This window comes from Orussus abietinus, unplaced genomic scaffold, assembly GCF_000612105.2.
Source record: "Orussus abietinus isolate OABI.00-Male unplaced genomic scaffold, Oabi_2.0 scaffold10, whole genome shotgun sequence".
NCBI lineage: Eukaryota > Metazoa > Arthropoda > Insecta > Hymenoptera > Orussidae > Orussus > Orussus abietinus.
Window position 1 is genome coordinate 200530 of NW_019396009.1, and position 17295 is coordinate 217824.

At 45.7% G+C, this 17295-nt stretch overlaps 4 protein-coding genes across 7 annotated transcripts; 3 read left to right on the top strand and 1 right to left on the bottom strand.

Moving 5' to 3' along the window:
• The first annotated feature begins 1128 nt into the window (after positions 1–1128).
• Positions 1129–3479, top strand: LOC105699821 (mitochondrial inner membrane protein OXA1L). The gene is made up of 8 exons (XM_012425161.1): positions 1129–1290; positions 1453–1627; positions 1806–1982; positions 2051–2194; positions 2277–2362; positions 2475–2741; positions 2836–3001; positions 3270–3479. The coding sequence occupies exons 1-8, from the start codon at positions 1225–1227 to the stop codon at positions 3428–3430; spliced, it is 1242 nt and encodes a 413-aa protein (XP_012280584.1). The 5' UTR covers positions 1129–1224; the 3' UTR covers positions 3431–3479.
• Positions 3480–4345: 866 nt separating this feature from the next.
• LOC105699823 (band 7 protein AGAP004871) lies at positions 4346–6109 on the top strand. The gene is made up of 9 exons (XM_012425164.2): positions 4346–4475; positions 4575–4681; positions 4738–4810; positions 4885–4967; positions 5034–5237; positions 5298–5353; positions 5410–5488; positions 5554–5655; positions 5743–6109. Exons 1-9 carry the CDS (start codon positions 4382–4384, stop codon positions 5845–5847), a joined length of 903 nt encoding a protein of 300 aa, XP_012280587.1. The 5' UTR covers positions 4346–4381; the 3' UTR covers positions 5848–6109.
• A 323-nt stretch (positions 6110–6432) lies between these two features.
• On the top strand, positions 6433–9510 carry LOC105699819 (deformed epidermal autoregulatory factor 1). 3 transcript variants are annotated; one of them, XM_012425158.1, is made up of 5 exons: positions 6433–6723; positions 7090–7581; positions 7745–7882; positions 7955–8203; positions 8379–9510. In XM_012425158.1, exons 1-5 carry the CDS (start codon positions 6448–6450, stop codon positions 8577–8579), a joined length of 1356 nt encoding a protein of 451 aa, XP_012280581.1. In that variant the 5' UTR covers positions 6433–6447; the 3' UTR covers positions 8580–9510. The 3 variants fall into 3 exon arrangements, with proteins under 3 accessions (XP_012280581.1, XP_012280580.1, XP_023290138.1); XM_012425157.1 differs by having other exon boundaries at positions 7745–8203; XM_023434370.1 differs by lacking the exon at positions 6433–6723 and adding an exon at positions 6734–6862 and having other exon boundaries at positions 7745–8203.
• A 100-nt stretch (positions 9511–9610) lies between these two features.
• LOC105699820 (U3 small nucleolar RNA-associated protein 18 homolog) lies at positions 9611–11845 on the bottom strand. 2 transcript variants are annotated; one of them, XM_012425160.1, is made up of 7 exons: positions 11672–11845; positions 11291–11536; positions 11005–11179; positions 10723–10908; positions 10462–10653; positions 10209–10377; positions 9611–10093 (listed from the first exon to the last, which is right to left on the bottom strand). In XM_012425160.1, exons 1-7 carry the CDS (start codon positions 11767–11769, stop codon positions 9630–9632), a joined length of 1530 nt encoding a protein of 509 aa, XP_012280583.1. In that variant the 5' UTR covers positions 11770–11845; the 3' UTR covers positions 9611–9629. The 2 variants fall into 2 exon arrangements, with proteins under 2 accessions (XP_012280583.1, XP_012280582.1); XM_012425159.1 differs by having other exon boundaries at positions 10450–10653.
• Between the last annotated feature and the right edge of the window lie 5450 nt (positions 11846–17295).

The following is a 17295-nucleotide window of genomic DNA, read 5'->3' on the forward strand; positions in this document are numbered from 1 at the left end:
CTGGTACATACACTGGCTGTCATGAATGGCTTCCTCGTGTATATGGTGCAGCTTGGTGGTGATAACGAAACGTAACGTAAAAAACGAGCTCGAGAACATAAGTATGTACTTGCGGTACCTGATGTATAATAAACTAAAATAATTAATGTAATAAAGCAACTTATTGAACAATAACAATGAGTACGTTTAATTAGACGAGCATGTCTAGCAAACCCTCTAATCGCCTATTCCTGATCCGTGAAAATCACTCGTAGATTTAAGGCACGAAACTCGATGCCACCTCCTCGATTGTAACGGTTGTGATCCTGTTAGAAATCGGAAATTTCAACCCCTAAAATTTTTGCCCGTGCCACCTCCTCGGTTATCCTATGTTCCTGTTATGGAAATTTCAACCCCTAAAATTTTTGCCCGTGCCACCTCCTCGGTTATCCTATGTTCCTGTTACAAATCGCCAGAGATGGAATAGGATCATAGGACAATCGAGGAGGTGGCACGAAATTCTCCCGGGCAAACATTTTAGGGGTTGAAATTTCCGATTTCTAACAGGAACATAGGATAACCGAGGAGGTGGCATGGGCAAAAATTTTAGGGGTTGAAATTTCCGATTTCTAACAGGAACATAGGATAACCGAGGAGGTGGCACGGGCAAAAATTTTAGGGGTTGAAATTTCCGATTTCTAACAGGAACATAGGATAACCGAGGAGGTGGCACGGACAAAAATTTTAGGGGTTGAAATTTCCGATTTCTAACAGGAACATAGGATAACCGAGGAGGTGGCACGGACAAAAATTTTAGGGGTTGAAATTTCCGATTTCTAACAGAATCATAGGACAACCGAGGAGATGGCACCGAGTTTCGTGCCTTAGATCTACGAGTGATTTTCAAGGATCAAGAATAGGCGATTAGAGGGTTTGCTAGACATGCTCGTCTAATTAAACGTACTCATTTTGTTATTGTTGAATAAGTTGCTTTATTACATTAATTATTTTACAGTTTATTATACATCCAGTACCGCAAGTACATACTTATGTTCTCGAGCTCGTTTTTAACGTTACGTGTACTTTACCACCACCAGGCTGCACCATGTACACGAGGAAGCCATTCATGGCCGCCAGTGTACATACATCTGTACCATTCTGTACTGCATGCATGCAGGTGTGGTGAAAAGTAATTGCACGGATGCGGTTTAGAACAAATCTAAGTTATTGAAAAACCTCAGCAAGATGTTGTCACGTGTTTGCTTTCATTTATGCCATCAGGCAAAATCAAAAACGAGTAATTTCACCTATGTAAGTCTATCTATCTTATTACTTGTAAAGAAATAGGTTATGTTAATGTAGAGTACTGCCCGACATGCCAAAGGAAAATTTGTTTTATCTTTTCACCTTTCTTTATAAAAATGCTTCATTTTAATACCAACATATTTGTCTAAGTCGTATTAATTTTTGTAGGCTATTGCACAGCCAAAAATGATGCACACAATTTGTCATGGTCAGACGACAATTTTAAGGATGGTGGTCTCCAATAAATGTTTAAGATATACCAGAATCTCTGAAGCAGTGCTCGGTCGTTGTGCAAGTACTGATGTTACAAAGGACTCAGTAAATTTATTAGATCATATTCCAGGTAAGAACATGGAAAATGTATAATTGTACATTCTTTTCATTGGATCAAAATTATTCGCTGTTACAAGATTTCATGTTTGTATGAGCTTCGATTGGGGTTTTAATTATGTGTCCTTTATTAGACAAAGGTTATAGAATAACAGACTACATATTTACATATTAATTAAGTTCTTTTTCAGATATACCAACTCCTCCTGTTGATGTGACACAAGTATTAGACGTTATCGGTGCAACAGGAGAACCATCTTTGGCAAGCATTGGTCTTTGTAACTATACTCCACCGGGTCTGTTCCAGCGTTGCTTAGAATTATTACACGTTGGTTGCGATATACCTTGGTGGGGATGTATAGCCATAGGTAATTACAATTGAGAATACCCTAATTAGTCTGTTTAATCTTTACGAGATTTTGTTTTTTAAATTTAGGTACACTTTGCGTACGACTGATACTGTTCCCTGTGGTAATAATGTCACAGAAAAATGCAGCTAAATTGAACAACAATCTGCCACAAATGCAACATTTACAACAAAAAGTATCAGAGGCCAGAACCTCAGGAAATCAACTCGAAGGTGACCTAATTTTTTAAAGATAACCTTTAATGGTAGGACAAGTGAAATGGGATAATACCGAACAATAATACTTTGATTACAGTTTTAAGGTACTCACAGGAAATGTACGCCTTTATGAATGAAAAGAAAATTAATCCTGTGATGAACATGTTACCATCTATAGCTCAGGTATGGCCAATGAATCGTTCCATCCTTATTTTTAGTGATATCATTCTTTCTTATTAAGCAATCATTGGCTATACATAATTCTGAAGATTATACGATTTACCTCATGATCTAGATTCCTGTCTTTCTCTCAATATTTACGGCTTTACGAGGAATGCAAGAGGCTCCGGTTGAAAGTATGCGCCAAGGTGGTCTTTGGTGGTTTCCAGACTTAACGGTACCTGATCCATATTACATCTTGCCAGTAATTACAAGCGTTACTCTCTGGATCACCATTGAAGTTGGTGTAGATACCGCTAGACTCGAAACATTGGGCATGATAAAATATCTTCTGCGAGCTCTTCCTTTTATTGTCCTACCTTTCTCAGTTAATTTTTCTGGAGTGAGTATATCATTTATTTTAAATACTGGCTTTAAAAAATTGATGCATATTTCTTATTTAAATTACCTTTTTATCGTATCGATATCACCTACAGGCCATTCTTTGTTATTGGGTCTCATCAAACTTCATTTCCTTGGCACAAGTTGGCTTGTTACGAATACCAAAAGTTCGAAAGTATTTCAACATCGAACCATTGATGGCACTCAATAAAGACGATTTACCCATATCGAAAAAAAGCTTCAAAGAAGGATTTCGAGAGTGTAAGTGTATCTTTAGCATTCATTGAATCCCAGTTGTCTGAAGTTTTCCCCGGAAGTAACTTTTGCGAGCCTAAATAATTTAAGCAGCAGGGCGTAATAACAGAAAGTCCATAAAGTATAGTATTGATCGCGTGCGGTGTTCATTTCGCTTTGACGTTCCATGCAAAGAGGGCATTATAAAGTAATTCATGTGACTTCGCAACTCGCAGGTCCTTACTCAAATACATAGACTCCACAATGTTTATCGCATTGTCTCTAATATTTACAGCTATAGTCAACATGAAGATCGCAAGAGAACTCGCGGACAGAGAACGTCTAGATGAAATGCAGTTTCAGCGCGCAGGAAGAGGTCCCGTAGAAAAAACCTTCGCGTACAATCCAAAAAGTCAGCCACCATCTGCGAACAGCATTTTAGCCCGGAAAAGATAAAATCCGATTCTTCTAAGTCTACTTTAGTAATAAATCGATGTTGATTTAATATCGCCCCTATCTTGGCTCACGCACCGATCCAATTCTACCGAGAACCGTTCGTGGCTTCGAAAACAAATTGTATAGGAAGTATGTCCGCTAATGCGACCACTAACGGGTTAACTACTTAGAGGCGAGGTGGACGACGAATCCATTTCGTCGAGGGGCAACGGGCTAGGTCGAGGACAACTGTGGTGCGTACAATCGTTGCGTGGATACGGCGGCAGGCGACACGTCGGTTAAGCGAGCGCTTTCGCAATTCGTTTTTGTCTTCGCGACCCGAAGCATTTACAAGGGGCACGTCGGTCCACGAAGTCACTCTTCCGCGTGGTAATGTACTCATTAATCTTTCGCTTACTCGAGCAGAGGCGCGGATAACGATTAAGGATTTCCATCTCGGCTGGCAGAAAACGAAGGTGCTTCTTGGATTGGTTCTCCGCGTAATTTGTTAAACGTCAATGAAAACCCGCCGCGAAGCACCTAAAAATTTGATCCGTCTACAAAACAAAAGGAAACTCGAGGGGGTGTGATAAAAAAAAAGTTGAAAGGTCGCGCAGAGGGAGGACGACGTAACGCCCGGTATCGGTACATCGATTGGTATTCATCGGCTCGATACGCGCGCCGTCGTTTGGCGACATCGCATTCAAGGCGTACCCTTGGCCATTCTTAGCCCGCGAAAACGATGTATTATTTTCTAAACCCTCGGAAAAGACTAGGAAAATGACGGTTTATTTTTTCAACCGTCGTTCGTTCGATCGGTTGGTCGGCCGGGGGGGGCTCTTCGATCGGATCGATTTCGGTCTTAGAACTCAGGAATTGACAGTCGCGTTCGAAAGTTCCTCGTGATCGTATCGCTCGTTCGTTCGTTTAGCAGGGAGCAAAGTTAAGGATTCTCGCAGAGATTCCGGAAACATGTCCATTCCGATGATCAATGCTAACGGCAGAAGTCAGAACGCGATTCACGTCAACACTCGGCCTGATGATATTCGCAATCGCATTATCGGAGGTGAGTCGACTCGTCGCATTTCGCCGATTTCGGTTGCAACGAAGCACGCGCAATTGGCTGTTTCGGGAAACGGGCCACTCATTTGTTCCTTATCTTTAGCCAGCGACAGTAAAGGCGACTCGGCGACCTGTGGAAAAATTCTGATGGCCCTTTCGTGGATCTTAGTGATCTTGACCATGCCGTTCTCCCTCATCGTCTGCTTCAAGGTAATCCGTCTTCCTTCGCGGAGTCGCCCGTTAACCAGGCACGGATGCGTTTCCAGGTGGTTCAGGAGTACGAGCGAGCCGTGATCTTCCGCCTTGGTCGTCTTTTGTCAGGGGAAGCGAAAGGACCCGGTAAGAGAGGTTCCGTAAGCCCAACGCGGGAGGCAGCGGGAGGAAAGCGACGATGCTCGAGATGTTTCTTTCAGGTATCTTCTTCATTTTGCCGTGCATCGATTGCTACGCAAGAGTCGACCTCCGAACCCGCACGTATGACGTGCCACCGCAAGAGGTAAGGACTCGTGCGCGTTCGTACCCGAGGGGTGTAATCACGCGCGTCGTCCCATCTTTCGCTTAGGTATTAACCAAGGACAGCGTGACGGTCTCCGTCGACGCGGTGGTCTACTATCGCGTGAACAACGCGACGATTTCGATCGCCAACGTGGAGAACGCTCACCACAGTACGCGACTGCTGGCTCAAACGACCCTGAGGAATACCATGGGCACGAGGCCTCTCCACGAGATTCTGAGCGAGCGGGAAACCATCTCGGGCAATATGCAGGTAAGTCGGTCAGGAAGAGGGTCGAAAGACGCCGGAGCTCGTGCCCGCTTTCTTCGGCAGGTCTCGCTGGACGAAGCCACCGACACCTGGGGCATCAAGGTGGAGCGGGTGGAGATGTAAGTAAAAAACCGACCGCGACGACTCGCAGGACCAATCGAGTGGGGTTTTGCAGAAAAGACGTGCGTCTCCCTGTCCAGCTGCAGCGAGCAATGGCGGCCGAGGCCGAAGCCGCCCGGGAGGCCAGGGCAAAGGTACGCGTCGCTCGCTTTTCCTCGTTTCTTTCCGATTCGGGCCTGACGCATCTCGCGTCTTCCAGGTAATCGCGGCCGAGGGCGAGCAAAAGGCCAGCCGGGCTCTACGGGAAGCGTCGGAGGTTATCGGAGACTCTCCTGCTGCCCTGCAGCTCCGCTATTTACAGGCAAGCGAAATTCGAATTTTTTTCTCCGCCACCCGAGTCGCGCTACCGGAGGAGTTGTTACGAGTTTCCTTCGATTTTCTCTTTCAGACGTTGAACACTATTTCGGCCGAGAAGAACTCTACGATAGTGTTTCCCTTGCCGATCGACATGCTTACTTATTTTATAAAAGCGAAAGAGGCGACTAGTTCCTAGTCGCTCCTTCGCTTAAAAACTAGACTAGTTCCCGAAAAAAGTCCTCTCGCCGGAACCAATGGATGATTCGGGGATTTATTTTGTAATGTAAGCGGAACATGAATAACTTCCGAAATTCGAGGGACAGGAGGTGTACCGGTTGGTTAGCGTATTCGCAATTTCGAGTGTAAATATTTGTACTTTTCATTTTGACGCAACTTGTTAAATTATTGATACAACGTATGATGTGTGCGAGTGTACAATAAAGATATGTATATATATTCCCACCCGTGCGTTACGTGACCAATATGCCGGACATTGCTCGATGCCGCTTCAATGGCGATTCAGAGAGTGAAGATCTCAAAACAACGATTTACGGTCGAAAAAATGGACGGTTGAATTACGTGGGGAATATCGATATCGGTAGGTGTCCATTCGAGGAGTCATTCGCGAGCAACGATGACGAAGGGATCGGCGACGAAAGAGAACGGACAGCGAATGACAGCCGCAACGACGGATGCCTGGTGGCGCTCCCATGGGTTCGGCTGGATTCGGCAAAGTTCGGCGGCGCTCGTGAATCGTCGCGGCCACTGGGTGGGGGAGGGAACGGGAAGAGCCGAAATGGAGGAGAGCCAAAGATCGGAAAGCGTCGCCGTGGTACCGAACATGTCCGAACCCTTGGCGAACGAGACCGAGGAAGGCCGCGGTGTGAGCGGACTGGCGCCCGAGCACGAGGCCCATCCGGTCGCCGTGACGGCGAGCGTCTCGGCGGTGTCGGGCGTCGCGGGCGTCCAGGGCGTCCCGGTCCCGGTCTCCTTGCCCGTCGGCTCCATCATCGGCGTGGCCAACTCGACCAGCGGCACCACGTTCAACGTCATTACCTCGGACCAGCTCCAGGTAGCTTCCATCGTTGCGACCGGTCCAACCGGGTCTGGTAGGCGCTCCGCGACGCGGTTCCCACCTTCCTGGCTCCCGATTCCTGATTCCTGACGAAATCGAGTCGTGCCTTATCGATTTGTTGCCGCGACGGTCCAAGGTACGTGTCCAGGGATTTTGAAACGTTTCCTGCGGGTGTTTTTACCGAGTGGTCGTGCCAAAAAGGTGTTCGCGCCGAACGGCTTCTTTGACGCGTTAATGCTTTCTAACCTAATTCTCTCTCGAGCGCGTCAACGAAAATCTCACTTCCGAGTGCCGCGGTCGAATCGTGTTCGTTGTTATGAAACTAAAACACCTCATCTCGGTTTATTCGTTTACATGTTACAGTTACCCAGTTCCGGTCAGTTCAAACAGATGCTGTGCGTGGACAATGGATTCATCTGTGAACCTCGCCACGACAAGGACGCGGATCCCTTGAGGTGGAACGGGGAATTAAAAGCCACCCATATTGTGATACAGAATAGCACCGACGAACCCGAATCCGAACAGATCCATGTTTCCACGGGAAATTCGCAACCCGTATGCAGCTGGTCCGAGTCGGCCAGTATGGCCGTTCTACCGGTCAGATGCAAAAATACCAATGCCGAACTCCACAAGAGTCGGTTCGGTTCGGGTGGTCGTGGACGTTGTATCAAGCTCGGTCAAGATTGGTACACACCTAGCGAGTTCGAAGCACTTTGCGGCAGAGCATCGAGCAAAGATTGGAAAAGGAGCATTCGATTTGGCGGCCGAAGTCTCCAGACCCTTATAGATGAACAAATTTTGAAGCCACACGCTACTTCGTGCACTTGCGCAGCCTGCTGCGACGACGACAGCGCGGTAAGTGCTTTAGTCCTATATCTTACTTAGCGTACGCGTAAATTTAAGAATCGATCCGATCCATGCATCGATACGAAAGGCTGAAATTAACCACGCGACGACGTTTTAATCACAACAAATACAAACGCGCAGTTCTTATTTGAACAATCGGTTATCGTTTCAGACCGGACCGGTTCGGTTGTTCACTCCCTATAAACGTCGAAGGAGAGCCAGGGAAACGTCCGATGGAGAAACGCCCACGAGAAAGCACAAGAGCGATAACTCGAGGGACGGCAGCAACAACGACGACAGCGAGAACGAGGTAGTGGTTCCCGATAAGGAAGTCTGGCCAGAATTCGTCTCTGCTGATGGCTTAGTTGTGCAACAATCGCAGGAGCAAGACTCGGTCATTCCAAGCGTGCAGACAGAGAGTGGACAAAACGAAGAAATCTTCAAGAAGCTCGATGAAATGTCCAATAAGATGTTGAAGCTGGCCTACGAATTCAGGAGGACCCTGGAGGAGGCCAAAGAGTTGAGTAGGCAGCAGAGAAGGGAACAAGCTCTCGCCGCCCAGCTCGGCGCCAGGGGCGACGTCATCGAGACCGTGGGACTCCAGCCGTCTTCCGATACGCACAATAAAAAGGTGCGTATATTCATTTCGACCGAATGCGAGCTCGGCTCACAGAAACCGTGAGATAAATTTTAACTCGGGATAACGCGAACGCTGTTCCGACTATTAGAAATTATACCTTCGGGAAGGTCAGCCTGAGCTCGTATCACAAGCCAGGATGGCACTAACGATTTCATTATCCGTGTAGTGCGCCAATTGCAACCGAGAGGCGTTTGCGGAGTGCTCCCTTTGCAGGCGCACTCCTTACTGCTCCACCTTCTGCCAACGAAAGGACTGGGCTGGTCACCAGGTGGAGTGCGTTCGGGGTGCAGCGGAGACGGTTATGCTGATCGTTGAGAGCAGCAGCGGGGAGGCGAGTGCTCTGGCCACGGCACAGGCTGATCAGTAGCCGGAATAGCCGGTTCTCTTCGATCTAGCTGCAACGAGGGAGCCCGAGTTGGCCAGAAATTGCGACAGTCCGAACGACGTATCGTGTACATAGCTCTGTAAATATTTTCTACGAGAATCGAAGTTGTCGATCGGGGTGACGTTCCCCATCATGAAACGTTAAAGGTTGCAAGACAACTTGGTAAAGTGGGCTCGGTAATCGGCGTACGTTACGCGCGCGAGCTCTTGTAAATATTTATACGTACACCCCCTACGGTTCGGCTCTAATTTTTGCTGTCTCGTTGGTCGGGCGAATGCAGTGCGCTTTCGGTCGACGTTTTTAGATTTTTTTTTTTTAACGCGATGACTTATACCGAATGATTTTTAGATATGTTCAGAATCAAGTAATTCGCCGGAGAGACGTGGGTTTTCTACCGAAAGATTTTTCTTTAATCCGCAAGTAACCGTAAGTTCGAGTGACTACTTAAAGTCGGACTTTTAGGAGAAGTCACCGCTCGCGGTGGGTAAGGTTTGTGAAACGACCAAAGCAGTTCGTCCGGAGGAAAGTGTACCTACGATATCGCGTTAAGTATTCTAATTAATTCGTAACATTTCGGTGTTACCTTAATCCGGGAGATGCGTGGACCCGCGCTTTTAAGCATAAAGTGTCGCGGTATAAAAGTTTTTATACGGGGATGAGCAAACCCTATCTCACGTTCGACTGGTCGCGTTGGATATCTTCGGCATATAAACATACTAGAATAAATCGAGACACATTGCAAAACAGTATTTTATCAGAAAAACAGATGTTTGTAAAAGGACACATCGCATCTTTTTTATACCGTTTCGGTGTACTATTTTAGTAAGCACCCGAAAGCCCAATCGGTAACGCTTTCGCTCGTGCGAAAAAAAATTCCTCGCACTTTGAATAAAAGTGAATCGTGTACAGAGAACGTGAATCTTTTCTTTATACAACCGATATTAACATGTTTTTGATATTCGATAATCGAAACGTACTTTATTCGATATAAAAACTTATTTAAAAAATTGGGCTAAATTGTTTGGATGTTTACTAATAATTCTCATAATGTTTCAATCTATACAAGTAGGCGATGCCATTATTGTTTGCAATACTAAAGAAACCGCTGTTCGGAGAAAAATCCATCGCTGTGGTTTTGTGTAACTTTGTTTGAAAAGTTGGGAAGTTGGAAAAAACTGTGAAGGAAGGTAGGTGTACCAATCTGACAGCGTTGTCCTCGTCATCGGACGCCATAGCCAGGATCTCGGACGTGGAATTAAAGCGCAAACTGGTGATCGGTGTGACGAGATTCAGAATGACTTTTAGCGGGGTCGGTACCTGTTTTTGCGTTAAATCCTTGAGATCATAAAAATTAACGACTCCCTGCTTACTACCTGTCGCGACAATTTGTCCGCTAGGGGAAATCGCGATCGCGGAACCGCACAAACAACCCTCGTCGATCGCATGATTGATACATCTGCGACTCGTCATATCCCATGAGTAAATCACGCCGCCATCTAGAAAAACAAATCGTACGTTACGTTCACCGTGGGCGTGGTGATCCTAAGATCTAATCAAAATTCTTGTCTACAAAGGTTGGATAGGAAACTAACGAATAACGTTGCAACGTACCTCCGTGTGAGAATAACGTTCTACTGTCGGGACTGAATGCCACGGCATAACATTTTTTATTCATTTTTAATGTATCCACGAGTTCCTTAGTGTCACCTGTCAGTAAGTGAACTTCACCCATCCTTCCACAGACAGCTATTAATTTCCCATCTGGAGATACTTGGAATTTCTATGAAAATTATAGCACTATATTGATACATTGATATACATAAGCAAAATATTGCCAGTAAAGATATTTCACATTGGTATAAACCTTCATGTTGGTCATTGCATGTGGTAATGGAATTTTAAAGGTTTTCCCCGTAATTAAGTCATACGAATGGCAATAATTGCGCATCTTGGAGCCAACAATTATCTGTGTACCGTCTTTGAGAAAACGAGCCGTGTTAATTGGAAATCTCTCGTACCGCATGCTGTGTAATTTTTCATTTTCTTTTCCGTCGACCTGTAACCCAAAACATACACCATCGAGCAATCGGAGAAATAATTCTTTTATACTCTAATATAAGCTTACTTGGAAGATCGACAAAACTCCTGAATTTCCAGCTACTAAGGCAACGGTGGAGGTTGGGTGAAATTGTACATCGGATAAAAGGTATCCTTCATTTTGTGTTTGTTTATTTATTCGAGCCAGGGCCTTTATTTCCAGGGTAGTTTTTGGCAAAAAAACTTTTTTATTTGGCAATAAATGATTGCTGTGCTGCAATTTTGTATGTAATCTTTATGCATATTCTCTCTCTTATGTTAGAAAGAATGACATACTAAAAATCACTTTAGATTATGTAATTATTAATACCTTTAAAATTGAACTGTCCACATCATCTAGGTCAATCTCGTTATCTCTGTCAAGTTCGGCCCATTTCGGTGTACCAAAGACCTTGGTCATTTTGTTTTGCAATAATTCAGCATAGGATTTTTCTGGCCTTTGTCCTGGTAAAGTACGGCGCTGCAATGCCAATGCAGTGGATACTCTGTCAATAAGATTTTCTCAATATTTGCATCATCGTAGTACAGGTATTTAAAGTGACTAGTAAAATACACACACAAAAATTCTGTGAGTGCATTTTCCTTTATATGCTTACGAATACGATGCATCGTTGTCAACCCACGCCGCTTCTTTTTTTTTATTGAATTCAGCTTCGGTATTTTCAACATACACTTCAGTTTCAGAGGTATTATTTTCTGTACCAATATCTTGTCTTTTTTCATTTTTTTCATTCTGACATAAGTCTATGGAAAGTGTTGTCTGTTTAGTGTTTAACGAGGTATCGTCATCTGATAAATGGCATATAACATTGTTGGAAACTCCAAGTACTAGTTTTTCTAATCTATAAATGAAAATGTCATTACAGACTTAATATAGTAAATGATAAAAGTTATAAGAAATGAATAACTGTGATTATATGAATGAACATGCATGGGGTACACATGGGCGATTTCAAAGATGCAGCGATAAATCGTACCTGGCCTCTTCCTCGCGGTTGTACGCGCTTCTTTTTCTTTTCTTCAGCGATGCCATTGTTTTTTCGTTAAATCGTGTTTTCCTTTTAGTAAATTCCATTGTAGGCTGTACACGTTGTGGAGCATGTGACAAAGAATTCACAGGTTCTATAGAAGCCTAGAAATGGCTTGGGAAATTACGGAGCATGCATGGCGCCATCTTAAAAGCTTTCGTATTTCATTCGGGATCTGGGTGTAGAGTACACTGCTGAATTTACGAACGCTACGGAAAAGAATTCGTACCCGGATCGTTCGATGGAAACGCTTTTAATTTTCATGGAGATGGTTTGTGATAGGGCACTCCTCAGAGTTCACGTATGCATGCATTTGTAGGCAGATACGGTTTGGTGGTTAAAACCAGTCAAAATAAAGAAATTAACTGACAGCTAAAAGGTTATCGTTCAAGATTTGTATTTCGACTGGCGAATTTTCGAGGCCTCGTTTAGTATAAAGCTGACGAATTTTTTGCACATCGGCAGTGAGTATGACATTTGCAATTTGAAGATTGAGACTACATTTTTTAATTCGTCTAAAATAGTGTATAAGTTGTAACGATACACTATTTGTAATTAGGCCTCAGGTAATCTTGTTCTCGATGACAGGTCATTGAAACATTTCCGGAAGGAAAAATGTGGCAAGTACTTATTGATTTTATAATATTTTTTCAGGTGACGGTCAAGTTTATTCAGCATGGTCTGCGTTCCTTGCTTTGCGATTCCAATCATTCTTCTTTTATGGAGGTTTTTAATTCAACCATTGTTCGTAAAGTACTGGTCCGTTCGTGCAAAAGATAAAATCCCTGATGACAATGGACCTCCGCAACTCGTAAAAGAATGCAATAATGGAGTGTGTAAATTTTCTTGGAAAACTAACGACTCGAGGGAAAAGGCGGATTAATTCCTATATTATGGTCTCTCGTTATTAATTGATGTTAGATATTTAAGTTTTACCGGCTGGCCCTCTATCAAAGAAAGATTTCTGTCGTCATTACGATAGTATGGAATATTATGGAAAACAAATCATCAGCCGAATTCTGCCAAAATGACATCGATCTAAATGAGATTACATCCGAGATTTCTTCAACGTTTCGCGTAATGAAATTTTATTAGATACAATAGCTAATAGTTCTACATCCAAGATACTCATTATTTGAAATTGTCTAATCATGTAACTAATTTATTTGTTACTTTAAATAGAATATATTAAGTTATACGCGTGATATTCATTTCTAGCTACATTGTCCAGCTTTAAAATGTAGCAAAGTTGTTTATCGACATAGATTACTTAATTTTTGTCCGATGATAAATTAGTTATCCCGTTTCCTAAATGCTTAACTTACTACTTCACGAGATGGCGGTACTCTTCGAATTGAAATACGGTAGGCAAAGACGGGAGAGACATTTCCACCCTTGGTCGGTAATGGTCTTGCCGGGAAACATTTTTACCTACATTCGGTGCTTCTTCGTCGTGGTATCGTCACAAATGAAAAATGTTCCAATTCCGTCTACCGTTGACAATTTCTAATAAACGGCAAGATATACCGATCATCGGAGGCAATGTTTTTCATTACATTTTTATACGAGGAAAATCGATTCAATCAGTGCGTAAAATACAGCGAATAAAATTGTAAGGTAGGTCCGAAACAAGAGCCCCGATCCAGGCCACGATGATCCGGACCTGAGTTCGAAAGCTCGCAGGGGTGGTGGTCTGCGGGTGCTAGGGATGGTTGAATCAGCGCGGGGGTGTAGGGGAAATTAGTGGACGGCCTTAGCGGACGACGTGGGGATACTTTCTCATATCAAGTATGTCCGTTATCGTGGAACGATGGGCAAAACGATCGTAAGTCCTTTTTCACTCCATTTTTACTTATACTTTTATACGTTCCGTTTATTCCTCCCTCTGTGCGCTGGGTAATACGTCTCGCTGGCGACAATTTCACGAAATGAAAAAAACGTCATCTATTTCATATTTAAAACATTGCACGTGCACGAACATCGTTCAATTGAAATCGTGGCGAGCCCTCTTGCCGGTCGGCCCGAGCAAATAAATACCGGTGGAAACAGCCTTCCTTGGGTCGCGTCTCGTCGCCCGCTATTCATTCATCGAACCGATTAATGCGATCGTACGATCGTTCCTCGGATTTGGCAGAAATTATCGAACGAACTCGGTAAATATTCTCTTTTTCCTTTCTCCCGCTCGAGAGAGGAAACGCCGGGGACGTCGACGGGCTACTAAAGCAGGGGCGAGGAGCGGCCGGCACTTGGCCTGGTCCTTTGCATGTGACTGCAACACGTGGTACATCTGACGGTACGCGTTGCGCAGTTCCCACTTGGAGTACCCATCGCCTACCTACTCGCGACCCCTTCTCGCTCACCCTTTCGACTGCGGATTTCACCCCTCGCGCGAACCGGCACCTGTCCGCGCCGATTCGATTGCGTTTACCCGTCGGAATTATTTCTTCATGCGTATCCGCCGACTTCGCCCCGTAAAGATGAAAGCCACGGCAGGATCGATGCTCCTGGATTTCCGCTCTGGAAGGACATCGGTCAAAATCGACTGGGACGTCGGGAGGGATTTTGGGAAGGGAGCAATCGGGGATTTCGTGGAAAATCGAGGGACGAGTTATCACGGTTGGATTGTAATGACTGTCAAGAATGACCGTGGGTGCGCGTAGCAGGTGAGAAATAATTGGGCGTTTTTTCCCACGATCGCGCGACATTCAGGTATTATTTCGGGACGAGTCGTTAGTTATTTTTCAATGACGCTTCGGAAATATTTGATCGGGGCGGATTCGGAAGGAGGCTGCAGGCGGCGGAGGGCCCGGGATAAATTGCATTAGCGAGGAATGGAAACTCGATGGAAGAGGACGGAGATGGGTTTACAGGTCTGGCATGATGATATTTGTCTTGTTTACGGGAAGACTAATGCGCGTGTGCCGGGTATACTGGTGCGCGTCCGATCAATAGGCCTCTACTGAAATACCGCACGTAGGAGTGCACCACCACGCTCATGGTTTCCAATGGGAAAAACTTGCCCACGTCTCGCCCCAACTCGGAAATTCGAGAGACTTTATGAGAAACTCGCGCGGACGAGCCTCCGGATCTTTCGGTGGTTCCGCAGCTTTCTCGGTAACGCCAATTTCTGAAAAATCGTTAACGAGAGACATCTCCGATCGGCTGGTTTTTTCAATGGAAAGGAAAAGAAAATTAATTTGCCGCAACGTGAAAAGGGAAGGTCGAGGAAATAAACGCAATATCGGCGAGTTTCGAATTTGGGAGCGCAATTGATGATTCCCTTCATTTCTGCGCAGCACCGTCGGACTTAATGGCACGTATTCCCGAGTAATTTTCGAAATTCGGTTTATTCATCCTTTGGTCGAATTACCGAAAATTTCATGGGTATAATGTAGGACGAATTGCAAAATTAGAGCATCTAATCGCGTTCGGTATTGAATCGCCCTCGAACGTTTTAACCCAATTACAATTAGCAGCATTGGGTAACGACCGAATTTCTCCATCGGGAGACATAGAATATTTTTATTTTTCTCCGAAATTTTCGTCATTGCCGAGTGGACCGATTAAATAGAGGAAACATCTTTTTCGGATCTAATGGGCGCTCGACATTTTCCGAGATAGAATGAACCGATAACGTCGCGTTGATTAAAAACAAGCAAGAGTCATCGAGTTGGTAATTTCGCGTCCGTTTGTCTTCGTCCTCTGATGCCGGATTCGTATTTGACATCGAACCGGTGACCCGCTGGTAATGATTTCGTGAAACTTTATTCGGGACCAGAAGGAAAAAAAGAACGATTGACTTTAAAACGCCATCCCCCGAGGGTTCTTCCCCTAACTTTGATAACTATTTGACAGCGAGGGGAACGGCTTTCCAAACACGGCTCGACATGTCAGCGGACAACAAACGTTCTCCCAATTAAACCGGTCATGCGTGCAATTAGTTCTTTAAACAGCGCGGAAATAAAAGTAACGAATTAAAAACCACGCTCGGTACAAGGGAAATTCTCGAAAACCCGGGGATACGTTAAGCCGCCCACGGTGTTTTTCTTACGAGCTAACGTTTAGGGCGTTTCTTTTATTTCTTCGCAAAATTCATTTTCAACGCAACTCGCCGAATTTTGTCCCGACCGGCACTTTCGCTCGACGCGACTTAAATCCATATCCTTTGACGCATCCCGGGAAAAGGGGCAAAATGTTTTTCCAGTTCACCCTTCCTGGTCTCCACACCCCATTGCGTTACTCCCCCTTTGTATGTACGGCAAACGCACGTTTTCCAGAATTTTGAAAGAGTACGACAATACGGGCGTATTTACGGCCATTTCTCGAATAGCTGTCAAACCTTCCCCATGCGTACAGCTGTACCTTCATAGAGGAAACGGCGCTTTGCGTAATCCAATTTCTATTCGACTTTCCTCCGCTCAAAACGTTCGCTTCACGATTTTCATCCCATCCGCGAACGTCCAAACCATCCAAACGTCCGCACGAACGATTTCGATCATCGTCCAGGAAATTCGATCTCGATCTCAGCGCGAATTATTTCCCGTCGAAAAACGCGAGCGAATCGCGCTCCCGGTGGTAGGAAAAATTCCTCGAGGACTCGAAGCTTCGAAAAATGCTCTCAACTCTCGACAGATTTCAGGTGCTTCGAGGTCTGGAGAGATTTAAACGGATTAAATCGTCGGGCGTAAAGCGGGCTCGAGGCGGTCGCTTCTCGGGTCTTAACCCGTAGCTTCCGCGAGCTTCCGGGAAGCGGGGGGTACGATACAAAGGACCGGCAAATTGCCCCAAAGAAATTCCGCGGTCTCCGTCCAAGTCCCGGATGCGACGCGGGCTCGGCGGCGGGTCGACCGGCCCTGGAACGGCGACAAGTCGGGTAGATCCCTCGCATCGGGGCGGCGCGGGTCATCTAGATAATTCCGGGAGTATCTATCCGGAAAAGGCACGAAAAGCCCTAATCCTGCGGTGTCCCTAAGGGAGGGGTAGGCCGGCCGTAGGTGCCGCGATGACGGAAGGGAGGAGAGCCGGAGCCGAGGGCCAGAACCGCGCGAGACGGAACGCGGAGCGGGCCGCGTGTCTTCCGCGCGTCGCGCGCCGTCGTCCTCGTACCTGCCCTCGTACCTGCCCACGGCCACGTGTCCGATAACGCCCTTCCGCGGCGCGCCACTTCTTCGCCGCAGAGGACGCGTCGAAGATGTCCCGCGAGGCTCCGAGTACCCTGGACCGGCAGCCCCTTTGAGCCCCGCGAGGATCCATCCACGGGCGACATGGCGGATCGATCGAGAGGGTAACGTATCGTTTGATTATCGGCATCGTCGCGTTTAAAGGTCGTTGCCGTGTTCGTCGTCGCGGGTCCGGCCGGGTTATCGGACTTCGGCAATCCGTAGATCTCGTGGATCCTAGGTCGGATCGATGGCTCCGAGGTTCTGGGCGACGGAAGCTGGGTCGATTTTTTTTCGGAAAAGGAACTCGAGTGCGTTAAGAAATACCCCCGAATTCTAGATGGTTTTCCTCTCGAGAACCTCGTCGCAAATTTATTCGCTTTCGTATGGACGCTTATGGACGCGCAATTATTT